We start from the raw sequence: 15,250 nt of genomic DNA, 5'->3' as shown, positions 1-15,250 counted from the left end.
CCTTAAAAATACAGGAAGAAACCATGAGAGGAACCAGACTCAGCAGGGACCCCATCCTCCTTGGGTGGCCTGGAGGATAATTTGAATAAATAGGATTTACATTTACACCAGACGTGTGTTCTAGGTGTGTTAAAACTAAGCTGAAAACTAAGGAACTGTCACAAAAATTGTGAGATGTAATTCCAAGACCGTCGACATTTCTAGAGACACTATTGTGAGTATTGTACGAAGGTCCTAACCTATGGAAAAAGGCCATGGAGAAAGCACAAACTCTCATTCCTGTTTGGTGCAAATGTGGCACCATTCTGGTGCTTTTAATCCCAAACAGATTTCCTTTCAGATTTAATGTAGTTCACAGTCAATACAATCAGTGTTTTTTTCCAGAGCTCATGATTCATTATGAGCTCAGATATGGATCCAGTTATGTCTGTCTCCTCCCTTATTATCACACCATTGATCTTGTTCCACTCATTTACAGTAAGCCATTGCTTATGCACGTTTATTTACACTACAGGGAGGCTGTTGAATTGCTAGGCTCGGTGGAAAAAAAGATACTGAATAAATGAGCTTGTTGGGCATCCTGTTTCAAAACCACAGGCATTAATTTGGAGCTGCAGTAATTAATATGATATTTTACTACATTGTGAAGTGTGTCTTTGCCTGTTCATTTAAAAAAAAGCAATTGTAAGGACAGGCGCTAGGGTTAAATGAGAATGCCTGGAATGGAATCAACAGTCCAATATATGGTAAAGGTGGTCAGTGAGGGTGAGGGAGTGCTCTGTGCACACCACACCAAACTTGCCAAACTATGTCTCTATTGAACTTCCTTGAATTCCTCTACCATTCGGGTCAGGCCTGGACCAGACAATAGGAATCACTGCTGCAGTAGGCAGAAATACAGAAATATATACAATTTTCATATATAAAATATATGCCCATATTTGCGCAAACTATACATGAAACCTTTTAGAAATTGGAACAGAACTATGTATGCTCATGTATGTGTAATACATTTATTGACATGGCTAGCGGATAATCCTACTGTGCCACCCAAGTGCCCTAAATAAGATCTTTTAATACTACAAAGTGCCCACACATACAAATGGTCACAAATTCCCATAGACATGCTTCAGTCTTGCAAGAAGCCTTCTCAGATGAGTGGCATCTTTTACACATAGAGGCAGACATCACTTTATTTTAATACCAATTGTTTTTCAAATGGGACGTCCATCAAGCTTATTGTCAGGTGTCCAAATACTTTTGGCCATAGGGGATATGTGGACACCTGACTATGAGCTGTTGGACATAACATTACTTAAACTTACTTCTCTGGTAAGGCTTTCCACAAAATTATGAAAGGTGCCCATGAGGATTTTTGCCAATTCAGTTAATTCAGAGCATTTGTGATGACTGTGCAGGTTACTGTAGTTTCTTTAAACCCGATTTCCTTTAGGATGCTTTTCTTTATGTCTTTATAGAGCTTGTGTGTTTTTGAGTCCCTAAACTGTTGGAAGCGTATAATTTCCTTTATAGAAATGATTTATTACACATCTTAGCAATTGGTATGGCTAAACACATACATTTAATAATTAGGAGTGTCCCAAAACTTTTGTTTCATATACTGTACTTTGGGCCATGTGTAGTACAAGGACACGGCTGACATTACACTGACTGAAAGTTTTCTCTGATATTCAGAAGCAGACACAGATTAACAACACCGCATCCTCAGAAAACCTAAAACAATGGCTTTACCCTTCACCTTCACAAGGACTGAATTAAGGTGCACTGAAGCACTTTCCCATGCTCGGATGAAGAACAGGGTGTAACATTGAAACACGGTGAACACTTGCTTAATCTTCTCTTCTTTTGATGTCGGACTCGCTTCACAGGACCGGGTTGATGCCGCAGATTGCGCGCTAAGGTTAAAAGCGGCGAAGGTATGATAAATACCAAGAAATGGACCATGACTACATTTTGAGGGTACTGTAATAATGCAGGCTTTATTGATAAAAACAGCTCAGAGCAAGGCTACAGTAAAGAGAAGAACTAAAAGTGAGCTGAACGTGACTAATTAAATTATGTTTAGGATCTTAGTGCATGTGCTACCATTATTTATAGCTAAAATGGATTGTGAGAAGCCTTCTCAGAAGAGTAAAGACAGCCTTTATTTGTCATATATACACCGATCAGGCATAACATTATGACCACCTCCTGGTATCTACACACACTGTCCATTTTATCAGCTCCACCTACCATATAGAAGCACTTTGTAGTTCTACAATTACTGACTGTAGTCCATCTGTTTCTCGACATGCTTTGTTAGCCCCATTTCATGCTGTTCTTCAATGGTCAGGACTCTCCCAGGACCACCACAGAGCAGGTATTATTTAGGTGGTGGATCATTCTCAGCACTGCAGTGACACTGACATGGAGGTGGTGTGTTAGTGTGTGTTGTCCTGGTATGAGTGAATAAGACACAGCAAAAAACATCCAGCCAACAGCGTCCCGTGGGCAGTGTCCTGTGACCACTGATGAAGGTCTAGAAGATGACCAACTCAAACAGCAGCAATAGATGAGCGATCGTCTCTGACCTTACATCTACAAGGTGGACCAACTAGGTAGGAGCGTCTAATAGAGTGGACAGTGAGTGGACACAGTATTTAAAAACTCCAGCAGCACTGCTATGTCTGATCCACTCATACCAGCACAACACACACTAACACACCACCACCATGTCAGTGTCACTGCAGTGCTGAGAATGATCCACTACCTAAATAATACCGGTCCTGTGGGGGTCCTGACCATTAAAGAACAGGGTAAAAGCAGGCTAACAAAGCATGCAGAGAAACAGATGGACTACAGTCAGTAACTGTAGAACTACAAAGTGTTTCTATATAAATATATATATATATATAGATAGATAGATATATATATTCTATATTCTTATATATACGCACACACGTGTACAGTTCAACAGACACCTGTATGTTCTGCCATTGTACACCATCTCTGGAGCCGAGGGGGTTAAGGGCGTTGCTCAAGGGCCAAACAGTGGCTGCATGGCACCACTGTACCCACCAGACTATCACCGTCCCTGTTGGCTGTTGTTATAGCTGGATCATATCTATAAGGTCACTCTATTTTAATACCATTTGTTTTTGAAATGAGATGTCCAAGCTCATGGTCAGGTGTCCAAATACTTTTGGCCATATAGAGTATAACTGAACTGCATTCTTTATTCATTTATTTTACGTTTTTACGACTGCGAGCAACTTACAGCAATATTCTAAACATTGCATCATGAATAAAGAGGAGATTGGTTCAGGACATTTAAAGAGCTTTTTGAGGAAGCCGGAAAGCTCAGGTTTGATTAAAAATTCATATTCCATTCCAACCCTCTATGTACATATTTATTTATTTATTTTTAAGAGTTAAAAGTAGGGAATAATAAAATAATAAAATCTGAATGGGAAAAAAAGAAAACTGGGTAAGGCAGAGCTCGCAATGCCCATGGCTGATGAGCTGTCCATCACATCTTTTAATGCATTGCTTCTCTATCAGTTAAGTCAGGATGCTGAACAGGTAGGCATGATGTTGCTGCAGGGAGAATTTTCAACCTAGGTAAGAGTGTCTAATAGAGTGGACAGTGAGCGTTTAAAAACTCCAGCAGCGCTGCTGTGTCTGATCCACTCATACCAGCACAACACACACTAACACACCACCACCATGTCACTGCTGTGTTGAGAATGATCCACCACCTAAATAATATATACTCTGTGGTGGTCCTGTGAGGGTCCTGATTATTGAAGAACAGGGTGAAAGCAGGTTACAAAGGTATGTAGAGAAACAGATGGACTACAGTCAGTAATTGTAGAACTACTATATGGTAAGTGGAGCTGATAAAATGGACAGTGAGTGTAGAAACAAGGATGTGGTTTTGATGTTATGGACTCACCTGTCCATTGCCTGTTGAGATTGGCAATGTGGCTCAGTTATGGAATCATGCCTTTCTGTCTTTCAATTTACGAATGCACAGATGATTGGCGTGTCGGTTCCTCTTTAGACAGACGCCTGGCCTGGTTGAGTGTTTTCTCACTTTTAGGATAATTCTGCTTTAAAGTAGATACAATGTTGGACTTATTATATGATGACAGACTCTACTTCATAAGGTTTTGCTTGATGTAATGAGCATTAAAGCAATTCAGCTAAGGTTTATTATGCTGATTTTAAAACAGAGGCTTTTTTCTTGTTCTTGTTTTCAAAGCCACAGCAATGTAACACTTTTCTGACTTTGGACTCTGACACTTGTGATTCATCAGTTTTTAATTCATGTTTAACTGGGGTTTGAAGTTTCCTGGAGTACATTTGACTGTACCAACATATTTTCCATTTTGGACAAGTATGTGTAATTTAAATAATGAAAAATCCCTTGAAAGTGGAAGAGTTGGGACATTTTGTAACATGCAATAAAAACATGAATTTGGGGTGCTCAGGTGGCACAACAGTAAAATACACTAGCGCACCAGAGCTGGGATTTTGAATGTTCATATAGCACAACGATTGGCTGTTGTTCACAGGGTGGGAAAAGCCAAACCAGGCTCCTTATAACTGGTGCAATTACAACCTCTGCTGGCTGATTGATGGCGCCTGCGCAGAGTAAAGGAATAATGCGTTGATCAGGGTGTGGCTCTCCGTGCACAAGCGGATATTTTGTGGGGTCTGTGTTCATTTGCTTTTCTTTTTTGGAAAGTTATACATCCCTATCTTCTTTGAGAGGAATATTTCTAATAGAGCTTATGGGTTTTATAGCTTATGGTTTGGTCATCTCTGGAGGATTTGAGGCTGCAGCAAATGATTATAAATGATGTTTTAAACCTTGACAACAGACTGTTTACTCCCTTACAGTCAGAACATTTCAAGACTGCACCTAATATGGTCACACATCTTCACAGCAGGAGCTTTCCTGACACTTATAAGCAGATAAATCACAGATTTAAAGAGCTAATCCGACAGCGTTTACTTTTTTTATTTCAAATTAGTCCTCAACAAAACAGTTTATTGTGAAGCCTGTAAACTAGACTCAAATTATTATCCACTGTTTTATTTGGATATCCTCTAACTTTCTACTTCTCCCCACTGATTACCCGTCGTGGTTTTGTCTGCAGTCTTTTAAGGTCCCCCTGTGTCTGTCATGGCGGCGCAGGAATTGTTGCGGAGGCGTCTGGACTGCCGACCTAATTGAAAGTGAGGCCGTAAAGACAGATGGTCCCACCGACGACTCCACATTAAAAGCGAGTAGTGCTCAGTAGGCAGCGTTCACTGAGTCTTAGCAATCACTCATACACTCCTACATTCCACGTGTCAGCAGCTGCCTGCAAACAACATGGGAGTGTCTGACAGAAATTTCGTCAAAAGCATTAATCACAAGAGACAAACTAGGTTTGCTCCTAATTCTCCTAATGGAGCTTGATGGAAAGCCATTTCCCCTTTACTCTCTGTAAAAAATGCTTAGGCTGTTAAGAGAAAAGTAGATGGCGATTAGCTTAGCAATTAGAACCTCGCAGGATTATGATGAAGCTTCGTTTTATGGGACTGAATTAGAGCTTCACTCAGTTAAACACAGTTTTTTTCTCTCAGCACTTTTATTTTATCTGCCATTATACACGCTGTACAGCTGCAGGTGGTGCCAGCAGTGAGCATTAACTTCACACATCATTATGTGAGGATGTTTGAGGGAGCATCAAATATATAAGGTGGATGAAAATTAGTGGTTTAAACTAAAGACGTAAGTTTAAGAACTTAAACACAAGTGTTCTTTATCTCTGTAACAGAATTTCTAAAATGGGCGGCATGGTGGCATGGTGGGTAGCAGTGTGGCCTCACAGCAAGAAGGCCCTGGGTTTGATTATCCAGGACAACACCAAGGTTTCTTGTCATTGTCAGATGGTTTGATCTAAAAGTCATCAAGTGTTTTTGCATTTTTCCCAATTTTCCTCCCAATCTAGTCGTATTCAATTTCCCAATTGCATTACGCTTCCTCTCCACTCCTGATCCAAGACTGACACACTCCCCCTCTGACACATGTGCAGTAGCCGACTGCATCTTTTCACCTGCACAAGGCGAGTTCATATGCGGATCAGCTTTGTGTACAGAGAGCCACATGCTGATCAATGCACCATCAGTCAGCCAGCAGAGGTTGTAACTGCATTAGTTATGAGCTCCTAGCTCCGGCTTCCCACCCTGTATGAACAACAGCCAATCGTTGTTCATGTAGCCACCCAGCCCAGCCGTATGGCGGAGCTGAGTTTTGAACTGACGAGTTCGAAATGTCAGCTCTGGTACGCTAGCGTGTTTTAGCGCTGCGCCAAATGCATAAAATTTGATTAAAATCATAATTTTTACCCAATTCTCTGGCTACTTACAACTAAAGTAAATAAGTAAACATTCATGTGTAACAGTTCTTGTCTTGCTTTATTAGCGTCATTATCAGTGATGCTATTTCAGTGAAAAAGCAAACCAGTAAGAAAAAAAAGACACAAAGATTGTAAATGTAGAGTGACAGTAATGACAAGAACAGCTATACACAATAATCCGTTTTTATTTCATTGCTGGTACAGAAACCAAGCTGACTCAGGGCTTGGACTTGAGAATACATTCTCTATGTCTCTGAAAACATGGGTCATTTTACTCCAACCCCTAAGGAGTCTTCCTTTCATATCCATCTGTCTCCATTCTGTCACCTCTATGTGGGTGCTGACAACTGATGCAGATCCAGCCCAATATTAAACATGTCCCTATGTATGCTGATACAACACAAATGTTCCTTGCCCTTGGCTCCGGCACTTTGTCAAACGTGACAAGGAGTAACATGGACAGTGGCGAAAGGGCGTGTGTGGCTGCTATGGATATAGATCTTTGTAAATGCATGACAAGTAGACAATAGTCCACAAAATGCATGGTTAGGTGAGTGTGTGTGTGTGTGTGTGTGTGTGTGTTTGAACAGGCAGTCGATGTGCTTTAAAATTCTGCATAACTAAGTCTAGCTTTAATTGAATTCATAGATCAGTTAAATAATTAAAGACAAAAGCACAACAGTTTAATGCAGCAAAACTGCAGCAGCATATATTTAAAAGAATAAAAACACTCTCCAACAGAAGACATGGCCTGGACATGGAAATGAATACAGTTGCGGCACGTCTGATATCTTCTAGGATTTGGTTTGACTTGTGGGATCAGAAAAAAAAAAAATGCTACCTCAACATATTTGGATTTGTTCCTTGGCACGGTAATTTCACCCATCCCTGCTGAAGACTGTGTAGGCGTTCTCCTTTCAAAGTACATTAGCCTAATTGGTTTTAAAAGACTATTGATTAAAAGTGTAATGCACAGTGCAGAGGTAAGAAGCAGTAAACAAGTGCATCATTTTAGCATTTGGTTTAAGTCAATAACAGGGGTTTCAGTCAAAGGCATTAAAAAGATATAAAAGGTAGAAAATGTATAAATAAAATAAAAAAAAGAATAAACTATTGTTTTGCATATTCCACAATATGTAGCTGTATTGATAAATGGTGAGGGTTTTACTGTCAGTAAAGCTCAGCACTTGCAGGAAAAGATGGGTCATGACTAGGGCCCTACCTAAATAAGCTGTTTCCAGTGTAATACGCAGTTTGTGTTTGATTTAATGTTTATTATCCACATAGCATTCAAGTTCCTCAAGTTTACTGGTTAATCTGCACTATGGAGCAGTCCTAGCAATCCTACGGCAATTCAGTTAGCAATCGGTCAGTCAAAATGTCCAAGACGTCGAAGTCTAAAGCAGCTAAAAACACGACTCTGGTAACTGAGCTTGGAAATTCCCAACCACTTCTGTGGACCCTGGGGTTGGGTTTCAAAAGTTGTTGTAGGTTTACATTACACTATTAAGGTAACTGTGCTGTGTATTGTAGCTTCCAATAATTCTATCATTCAATTTGTGAGTGTAATTTAATAACTGCCGTGAAATGTGGCACTTTTCATTAAAAATCATGAATTCTGTGATTTTTGAATTACATTTTCCCGTGAATTTAGTAGAGCCCTAGCGGTGACTCCACTTTGTGCCAAACTTGCTGAGAGAACTGCCAATCGGTTAAAGAAAAACATTTTTAACATGTGATTGCAAATAATTTAGCTGTTTTACCATCTACTGGGCATCATATAGTGAAAACTGTACTGCACACATGTCAGTGGAGGCGTGAGCAGGAAATATACCCTCCTCGAATGCAGTCAGGGAGCCCCCAGCAGCGGAAGACAAAATGACTATGCTAAATCAGGAGAAAAATGGGAGAAAGTACATACATAAATAAATAATCCTAATAATAAATAAATAACTGGCCGCTCAGGTGGCGCAGCGGTAAAAAGACACGCGCTGCAACCAGGGCTGGATTTCGAAGGAGCGTCGTTTCGAATCCAGCTCTGCCTTCACGGTCGAGGCTGGGCGGCTATGGACAACGATTGGCCTGTTGTCCGGGTGGGGGGCGGGACTTGAGACCGTAGGGGATGCTCTCTCAGGAACGGGGCGGTTGCGCCCTCTGCTGGCTGGTTGGTGGCGCCTGTATGGAGACGGGAGGGGGTGCGGCGGAGTGTGTGATCCTCCGTGCACAGTACTCTGCCACGCTACACTCGTCAAGTGTGGGTGATAAGACGGTCGATTGGCTGTGCACGTTTCGGAGGAGGCATGGAACGGCCTCTTCAGCCCCAATCAGGAGCAGGAATCCGCACTAATGAGAGGATGATAGATGGGATGAAATTGGACGCGCTAAATTAAAAAAAATTAATAAATAAATAAAATAAAAAAATAAAAAATAAAAAAAAATACATAAATAAATAAAATAAAAAAATAAAAAATAAAAAAAAATACATAAATAAATAAATAAATAAATAACTGCAATATGCATAACCAGTCACTATATACAATGAATTACTCCAGGTTTAAATACCAAAAGTTGTTAAGTTTAACTAGATACAAGTGCAGACAAGCAAGAGAAAACAACACTGAGATTGGACCAAAGACACAACCAAGCTCAAACCAAGACAAAGAGCTTTTTTATTTAAAGCAACTTGCAGTTCACTTCAAAAAGTTCACTTGAAGACTCAAGTGGCAATCAAGTGTCGAGCCACTTCTCTTAAGCATGCCATATTATTAGAACTGTAATGCAAAAAAGAGAGAAAGTGACACAATGACTGAACCCCAATTTTACTCCACGCCTTCTTAAAAGCAAAACCAAACAAAAAGGAGATTCATCTCATAGATCACTGAGGGACTGAATGCATGGAGGCTTTATCAGACAACAGTAAGTAAATGATTGTGAAATGCTGCATTTATAGGCAGATGCTAAAGGGTCAGGAAAGCTAAGCTAGAGTGTAGGTCAGGACGAAAGTTCAACCAGGCGGGGCAGTAGTGCGTCTGATATGTCAGAAAGCCTGGGTGTCAGTTGGCGGATTGAGAGATGCTGTGTTGACAGGCAGACACTGAGAAGCTGTATTGAGGATCACAGCAACAAAAGGCAGCGGCTGTGTAAGTGTCAAAAACGACACGGGTAGTCTCTGGAGGGTCAGTCATGCTGAAGGGAAGGACAGGTAGGTAGTCTGGAAGGTCAGCCGGACTGGACAATACAGGATGATGACTGTTCACAAGGCTGGGCATTGGCTCTTTACCCGGGTCTGGATGATTTCATGCATTGTTTATTTCGATAATTACATAAATGAGCAGGTGTACAGGTGTCAGAGTGACTGGTGAGTGTATAGCTGACCAGTCATCTGCTGCCCTCCTGTTCCAATCACATTTCCTATACCAACAGTCCTTTAACTTTTTATTAGCCTGGTCTGAACTGAGCATATATACCTAGATACCTCAGGGTTCAACATGTTAGTAGGCGTGAACCTACTGTTTACCTACTGTTTAACCTCGTCTGCCTTCACACACATATGAACTTGAGTGACATCCCATTATTAATCCATGGGGTTTAATATGATGTTGGTCCACCCTTTGCAGCTATAACAGCTTCACCTCTTCTGGGAAGGCTTTCCACAAGGTTTAGGAGTGTGTTTATGGGAATTTTTATGGGAAGGCCTGGCTCGCAGTCTCCACTCTAATTCATCCCAAAGGTGTTCCATTGGGTTGAGGTCAGGTACCGATCTCCTGGCAACCTGGCAAGACTCGTCCATTGGATTGCCAGACGGAGAAGCGTGATTCGTCACTCCAGAGAACACGTCTCCACTGCTCTAGAGTCCAGTGGCGGCGTGCTTTACACCACTGCATCCGACGCTGTGCATTGCACTTGGTGATGTAAAGGTTGTATGCAGCTGCTCGGCCATGAAAACCCGTTCCATGAAGCTCTACACACTGTTCTTGAGCTAATCTGAAGGCCACATGAAGTTTGGAGATCTGTAGCGATTGACTCTGCAGAAAGTTGGCGACCTCTGCGCACTATGTGCCTCAGCATCCGCTGACCCGCTCTGTCATTTTACGTGGCCTACCACTTGGTGGCTGAGTTGCTGTTGTTCCCAATCGCTTCCACTTTGTTATAATACCAATGACAGTTGACTGTGGAATGAGCTCCTGAGATTTCACTAATGTGTGTAGAAGCAGTCTGCATGCCTAGGTACTTGGTTTTATACAACTGTGGCCATGGAAGTAGTTGGAGCACCTGAATTCAATGATTTGGATGGGTGAGTGAATACTTTTGGCAATATTATATAGATAGATGAATGGATGGATGGATGGATGGGTGGATGGGAAATTATTAACAAAAAATTAGAAGATGTGATTACCATCTGTTGCATATTCAAACATTTTATTTACTTACACATAGGCTCACAATAAAGGTGCTGTGTTTCGACGCTAAAGAGAAAGTTCTCAGTGTACTCAGTATTTGATAGAATACCGCAATTGAATACTGTGCGAAGTCGCCGTCATATTACCTCTGGTCATCCCAAATCACCAAACCACAGGCTGTGTTAGCAAGATACAAACCCCAGCCACCCATCGTATCTCCTCATACAGATATATCGTACACAAAATGCTTTAGTTACATATTCACGAGCCCCTTGAGCCCCCCCGGGCACATTTTGACAACGCACCTGTGCTTTGGGGTTTCACAGTGCATGGCAAGATTGTCTTATTTAACATTGCTCTTGATATTATGAGTAATGACATTAGAGGCCGGAGAGAATTTCATTAAAAGGACAATATATTAGGTTTTCATTGTAGGACAGAGCACCTGTGTGCGAGGAGAATTCATTAGGTGCTTAAGAGCGTTACAGAATGAAAATAAAATACTTGTTAGGCCGTTTTGATTGCATTGGATATCCCACCGCACAATTTTGCTAATCCAAAGAGAAGGTTTGCACAGATGTAATGTTTTTAAATCGAATAAACATGGTGTGTGTGTGTGGTTTTTTTTTTGTTTTGTTTTTTTTGGGGGGGGAGGGGGGGGGGGGTTCACAATGACAAAGTAGACTAAATCCTGTCCCCTAGGTTCGTCTGGTTTTCTCTCTCATCCCAAAAGCATGACACTGGGTAAACTGTTCAGTCTCATTTGGAAATAGAAGTTAAACATGGACAAATGACATAGGGAAAGAAAAACAATGTTTATAACTCACTAACAGGAATAGATGGAAGAATAAAGACTGTTATAACCTATTCTAGAACTTCTAAAAAGAAACACTTAATATCTACAATGGATACTGTGGTATAAAAAGCACTCAAGCGCACCCAGGCGGCGCAGTGCTTTATTTCGCTAGCACAGGGTTTTTCAAACTTTTTTTGAAGCGACCCACATTTTGTCCATAATTTTTATGCGACCCAGGCAATACACTGCATCTTACTCTCTCTATACAAGATGCAACATAAAGCCTCCACAAGGAGGATTTTACATACACGTTTATTTAATTACAGTGGTACCTTGAAACTCGACGTCAAATGGTTCTGGACTGGCGTCGAGTTTAAAAGGCGGTGAGTTTCAAGGTATTTTTTCCCATAAGGATGTATGGGAAATCTGTTAATGCGTTCCATGGTCCCGTGGACTTGCATATATTTTAGGCAAATGTAAAATAATCGGGTTGTTTTTGACACTTATACACTGAAAATAACAAACACAAATATAATTTAAAAACACTGAAATACAAAGCTGATTCTGATTTATACAAATTACAAGTTTAAAAGTGAAACAGGAGGAAAATCCAGATGAACACAGACATACTGTATGTGGAGCATGTATTCCACGCAAATGCAGATTCGTCTCATATGCACACTTTGATAACGTATTACTGCACCGCTCAAGCCAAGCGCTGAACAAAGCGACTGTTCATTGTTAGTTTAAAATTAAATAAATAAATTTTTAAAGAACAAACTGAACACGTTGAGTTTAAGGGAAATGGTACAAATTTCTCAAGGAAGAGCGTTGAGTTTAAAAGATTTTGAGTTTAGGGCGTGTTGAGTTACAAGGTATTATTATTTTTCTTTGCAATCCATTTTTTTCAGTCTAGGAGGGTTGCGATGATGACAGGATGTGTAAAGATATTACAGGAGAATATGTGAAATTGCAATGTTGGACATTTTAACAAAACAAGGTCAGGTGTCCACATACTTTTGACCACAAAATGTACTGTATATCTAGTGCCTAATAAAAAAAAAAGCAGCCAGGTGTAGGTTTTAGTTGTAAGCATGGAGTACTATAGACATCGACACTTAATAATTCATCAGTTTAATAAAGATTCTTTTAATGATTTTGAATTATTGAATAGTTCGCCTTATTCAGGATGCCAGGAGAGATCATTTAAAAGCTGATTTTTCCCTCAATGACCTGCCATGACCACGACCATTCAGGATAAAGTTTGTTCTGCCAAAGATCTTCTCTGTTTAACACGATGCAATTAAAGACTTTGCCAGTATTCTGTTTTATACTTGCCAGGAAGTCTGAATATATAATGAGGGTGTTTTATGGGAAGCAGCTTATTACTTTATTACTTTATTTATTACTTTACTTTATTTTTTGTTATTGACTCTTGATCCAGATCTATTTCAGTTACAATTTAAATAAACTTGTTGATCCCATTTTGACAAGGCCAGAGAGATACATATGTCTACGCCATCTATGCTTACATTTATTTTAGTCTGATTTTCAGAGCTGTTTTACATTATTATAGCTGACATTATATAATATATGGGCAAAACTCATTTGACGTTGCTCCTATTGCTAACCGGTTTAACAAGCTCAAAAGAATGTCTGTTCTTTGAAAATACATATGAGGTCAGACAAAATATGCCAAAAAATGCATAAATAATATTTACTGATTTTCTATTTGAGTCTACATATAATCATAACCATGACCTAAAGTCATTATATTAGGGTGGTTTTAAAGGAAACATGCAATAATTGAATATGATATAAATGATTGTATCATTGCTGTATTATTCTGCACATAGAGCAGAGTGAAAAACGCTATGTATGATACATGATATGCTTAAAAAAGCAATCCCAGCATTGTTGAAGTGTATAGCAGCATACTATTTAGCAGAAGAACATCTTTATTACAGCTTGTTTGGAAGTTTGGCTCTGTTTATGAAGCAAAGCAGAAAATGCTGCATCAGCCTGCAAGGTGAAACACTGTGTCTCAAACCACACACTGTTTATTATAAAATGTGCTTAAAATAGCAATTCCAGCATTGTTAAAGTGTATAGCAGGGTCCAAGCTCAAGTCAAAAAACTTAAGAGCTTCTTCAACGGCCCAACAGTGATTGCTTGTCAGAGCTGGGATTTGAAGCAACTTCATTCTGAAAAAAAAAAAAAAGTAAAACACTCAGCTCTTGCATTGAGTGTTTTTAATCGTTAGGCTTTCAACTAGTGAGTAAGAAAAACACACTATATGATGGGAATGCTGGGAAACATCAGAGCCTCAATGACTGAATTTATTAGGCACGATGTACACAAGCACACGCATGCATACACAGGCTGTCACATTTCAGACCTCTCTCTTGAATGGGAGGTGACGACATATTGAACTAATTGCAATCGTTTTACAGTCGTGATGTTAGGACCAAGGGCTTTTTCCCCTGTCAGTTCTCTCTCTCTTCACTTACAGCGCAGCTCTGATAAGTGATCTGTGCAGTAAGTGACACGTTTACACTGGTATGAATAAGGCTGTCACTCACACAACTGGTGTCTGTCCATAGCTCTGCTGATGTGACGTCCTTCAACATTTTGTTTACCAATGACAAGCAGAGGAACGCAATAAGAAAAAATTTGTTGATACTAAGTGTGACTTACATTTATATATTTATCTGTTATGGAGGCACTATATATAAAATCAGTGGTGGACCCTTTTTTAAAGCTTATTAACATGAGCATTATGTTCTGTGAAACAGGTTGTTGACCGAAATGGACGTTGACCAGACATTAACATAGTATAGTATAACAGTGTATACTGTTCAGTAATTCTTATAAATTATAAATTCTTATCCTTTTATATATACACAGATCAGCCATAACATTAAAACCACCTCCTTGTTACTACACACACTGTCCATTTTATCAGCTCCACTTACCATATAGAAGCACTTTGTAGTTCTACAGTTACCGACTGTAGTCCATCTGTTTCTCTACATACCTTTTTAGCCTGCTGTCACCCTGTTCTTCAATGATCAGGACCCCCACAGGACCACCACAGAGCAGGTATTATTTAGGTGTCGGATCATTCTCAGCACTGCAGTGACACTGACATGGTGGTGGTGTGTTAGTGTGTGTTGTGCTGGTATGAGTGGATCAGACACAGCAATGCTGATGGAGTTTTTAAATTCCGTGTCCACTCACTGTCCACTCTATTAGACATTCCTACCTCGTTGGTCCACCTTGTAGATGTAAAATCAGAGACGATCGCTCATCTATTGCTGCTGTTTGAGTTGGTCATCTTGTAGACCTTCATCAGTGGTCACAGGATGCTGCCCACGGGGCGCTGTTGGCTGGATGTTTTTGGTTGGTGGACCATTCTCAGTCCAGCAGTGACAGTGAGGTGTTTAAAAACTATAGCAGCACTGCTGCGTCTTATCCACTCATACCAGCACAACACACACTAACACACCACCACCATGTCAGTGTCACTGCAGTGCTGAGAATTTCTCAGAACCCTAAGCTATAACATGAGTTTAAAAGTGAAACAGTGAGGAAAATCCAGCTATACACGGGTACATGTGGAGCTTTCAGAGTGAATCTGA

The 15,250-nt window shown here is 40.2% G+C and overlaps 1 protein-coding gene across 1 annotated transcript in view; it reads left to right on the top strand.

Moving 5' to 3' along the window:
* The window catches only part of nkpd1 (NTPase, KAP family P-loop domain containing 1), a 35,093-nt gene extending 20,665 nt beyond the window's left edge, over positions 1–14,428 (top strand). Inside the window, exon 6 of the mRNA XM_063013436.1 lies at positions 14,405–14,428. Coding sequence (XP_062869506.1) covers positions 14,405–14,428 — 24 coding nt within the window. The remainder of the gene's footprint in view (positions 1–14,404) is intronic.
* Positions 14,429–15,250: the final 822 nt, after the last annotated feature.

Source organism: Trichomycterus rosablanca, chromosome 17 (assembly GCF_030014385.1).
Source record: "Trichomycterus rosablanca isolate fTriRos1 chromosome 17, fTriRos1.hap1, whole genome shotgun sequence".
NCBI lineage: Eukaryota > Metazoa > Chordata > Actinopteri > Siluriformes > Trichomycteridae > Trichomycterus > Trichomycterus rosablanca.
Note: the sequence above shows the minus strand (reverse complement) of the source record. Positions and strands in the feature narration are given on the sequence as shown.